At 56.2% G+C, this 1,442-nt stretch overlaps 1 protein-coding gene across 1 annotated transcript in view; it reads left to right on the top strand.

The window, feature by feature from the left end:
* LOC109922588 (myoferlin-like) overlaps window positions 1-1,442 on the top strand; it is a 78,502-nt gene that overhangs the window by 28,102 nt on the left and 48,958 nt on the right. The window contains exon 13 of the mRNA XM_048618490.1: window positions 921-1,076. Within this exon, the coding sequence (XP_048474447.1) occupies window positions 921-1,076 (156 nt within the window). The remainder of the gene's footprint in view (window positions 1-920; window positions 1,077-1,442) is intronic.

Here is a 1,442-nt window from a genome sequence, read left to right as displayed (position 1 = left end):
GACCCTCCGACAGTGTGGCGCTCCCTCAGTGCTGACTCTCCGACAGTGCGGCGCTCCCTCAGCGCTGATCCTGTGACAATGCGGCGCTCCCACAGCACTGACCCTGTGACAGCGCGGTGGTCCCTCAGCGCTGACTCTCCGACAGTGCGGCGCTCCCTCAGTGCTGATCCTGTGACAGTGTGGCGCTCCCTTAGTGCTGACCCTCCGACAGTGCGGCGCTCCCTCAGCACTGACCCTCCGACAGTGCGGCGCTCCCTCAACACTGACCCTGTGGCAACGCGGCGCTCCCTCAGCACTGACTCTGTGACCGCGTGGCACTCCCTCAGCACTGACCCTCCGACAGTGCGGTGCTCCCTCTCCACTGACCCTCCGACAGTGCAGCGCTCCCTCAGCACTGACCCTGTGACAGCGCGGCGCTCCCTCTGCGCGGCGCTCCCTCAGCACTGACCCTCTGACAGTGTGGCACTCCCTCACCACTGACCCTCCGACTGTGCGGCGCTCCATCAGCACTGACCCTCCGACAGTGTGGCGCTCCATCAGCACTGACCCTACGACAGCGCGGCGCTCCCTCTACTCTGCTGTGGTATGTATTCAAGACTTGCTGTAAGTTGTGTGGAGGAGGGTGTTGCCACTTATTGGTTTATTTGGTGCGATACTTTGTCACTCACTTAGCTCTAGTACATGCATTGACAGGGATTGTTGAAGACAAGGGGGAGCATTTAGGGAGGGGATGGGTTTCCTGGTCCTGCACTGAATTCTGTTCGAAAGTACATGTTCTAACAGTTAAACTGCAGGCCAGTTGTTTTCATCTCGTGCATGGGTGAGGTGGCAGGGTTGGTCGGGAACGTAGGTCTGTGAATTGAATCCTGGCAGCAAGAGCCATTGGAAGCTCAAGCGCTCTCCTCCTGTGACCCTCGCAGCCTCAGAACAGCCTGCCTGACGTGGTTCTCTGGATGCTGGCCGGCGAGAAGCGAGTTGCCTATGCTCGGATTAAAGCGCACTCGGTCCTGTTTTCCAGGGATAGTGAGAAATCGTGTGGCAAATTCTGCGGGAGGTTGCAAACAGTGTTCATGAAGGTGGGTTGTCGCTCGCTTCAGGTGGCTGTTGGTGTCTGTTGATTTACGTGACTTAGTTCTGTGTTTCAAAGCTCATGTACTTCCCCAGTCCACACTTGTACTGGGGTGTGTGTGTATGTACATGTGACTTTGTGTGAGTGTGTGTATCTGTGAGTGTGTGCGTGTCTGTGTGTGCATGTCTGTGTGTGTGTGTGTGTGTTTGTGTGGTCTATGTGTGTGTGTGTGTGTTTCTGTGTGTGTGTGTTTGTGTGGTCTATGTGTGTGTGTGTGTATGGCTGTGAGTCTGTGTGGGTGTGTGTGTGGTCTTTGTGTGTGTGCATGTGTGTGTGTGTGTGTGTGTGTGTGTGTGTGTGTGTGGTCTTTGTG

This window comes from Rhincodon typus, chromosome 40 (assembly GCF_021869965.1).
Source record: "Rhincodon typus isolate 14 chromosome 40, sRhiTyp1.1, whole genome shotgun sequence".
NCBI classification, from domain to species: domain Eukaryota; kingdom Metazoa; phylum Chordata; class Chondrichthyes; order Orectolobiformes; family Rhincodontidae; genus Rhincodon; species Rhincodon typus.
Note: the sequence above shows the minus strand (reverse complement) of the source record. Positions and strands in the feature narration are given on the sequence as shown.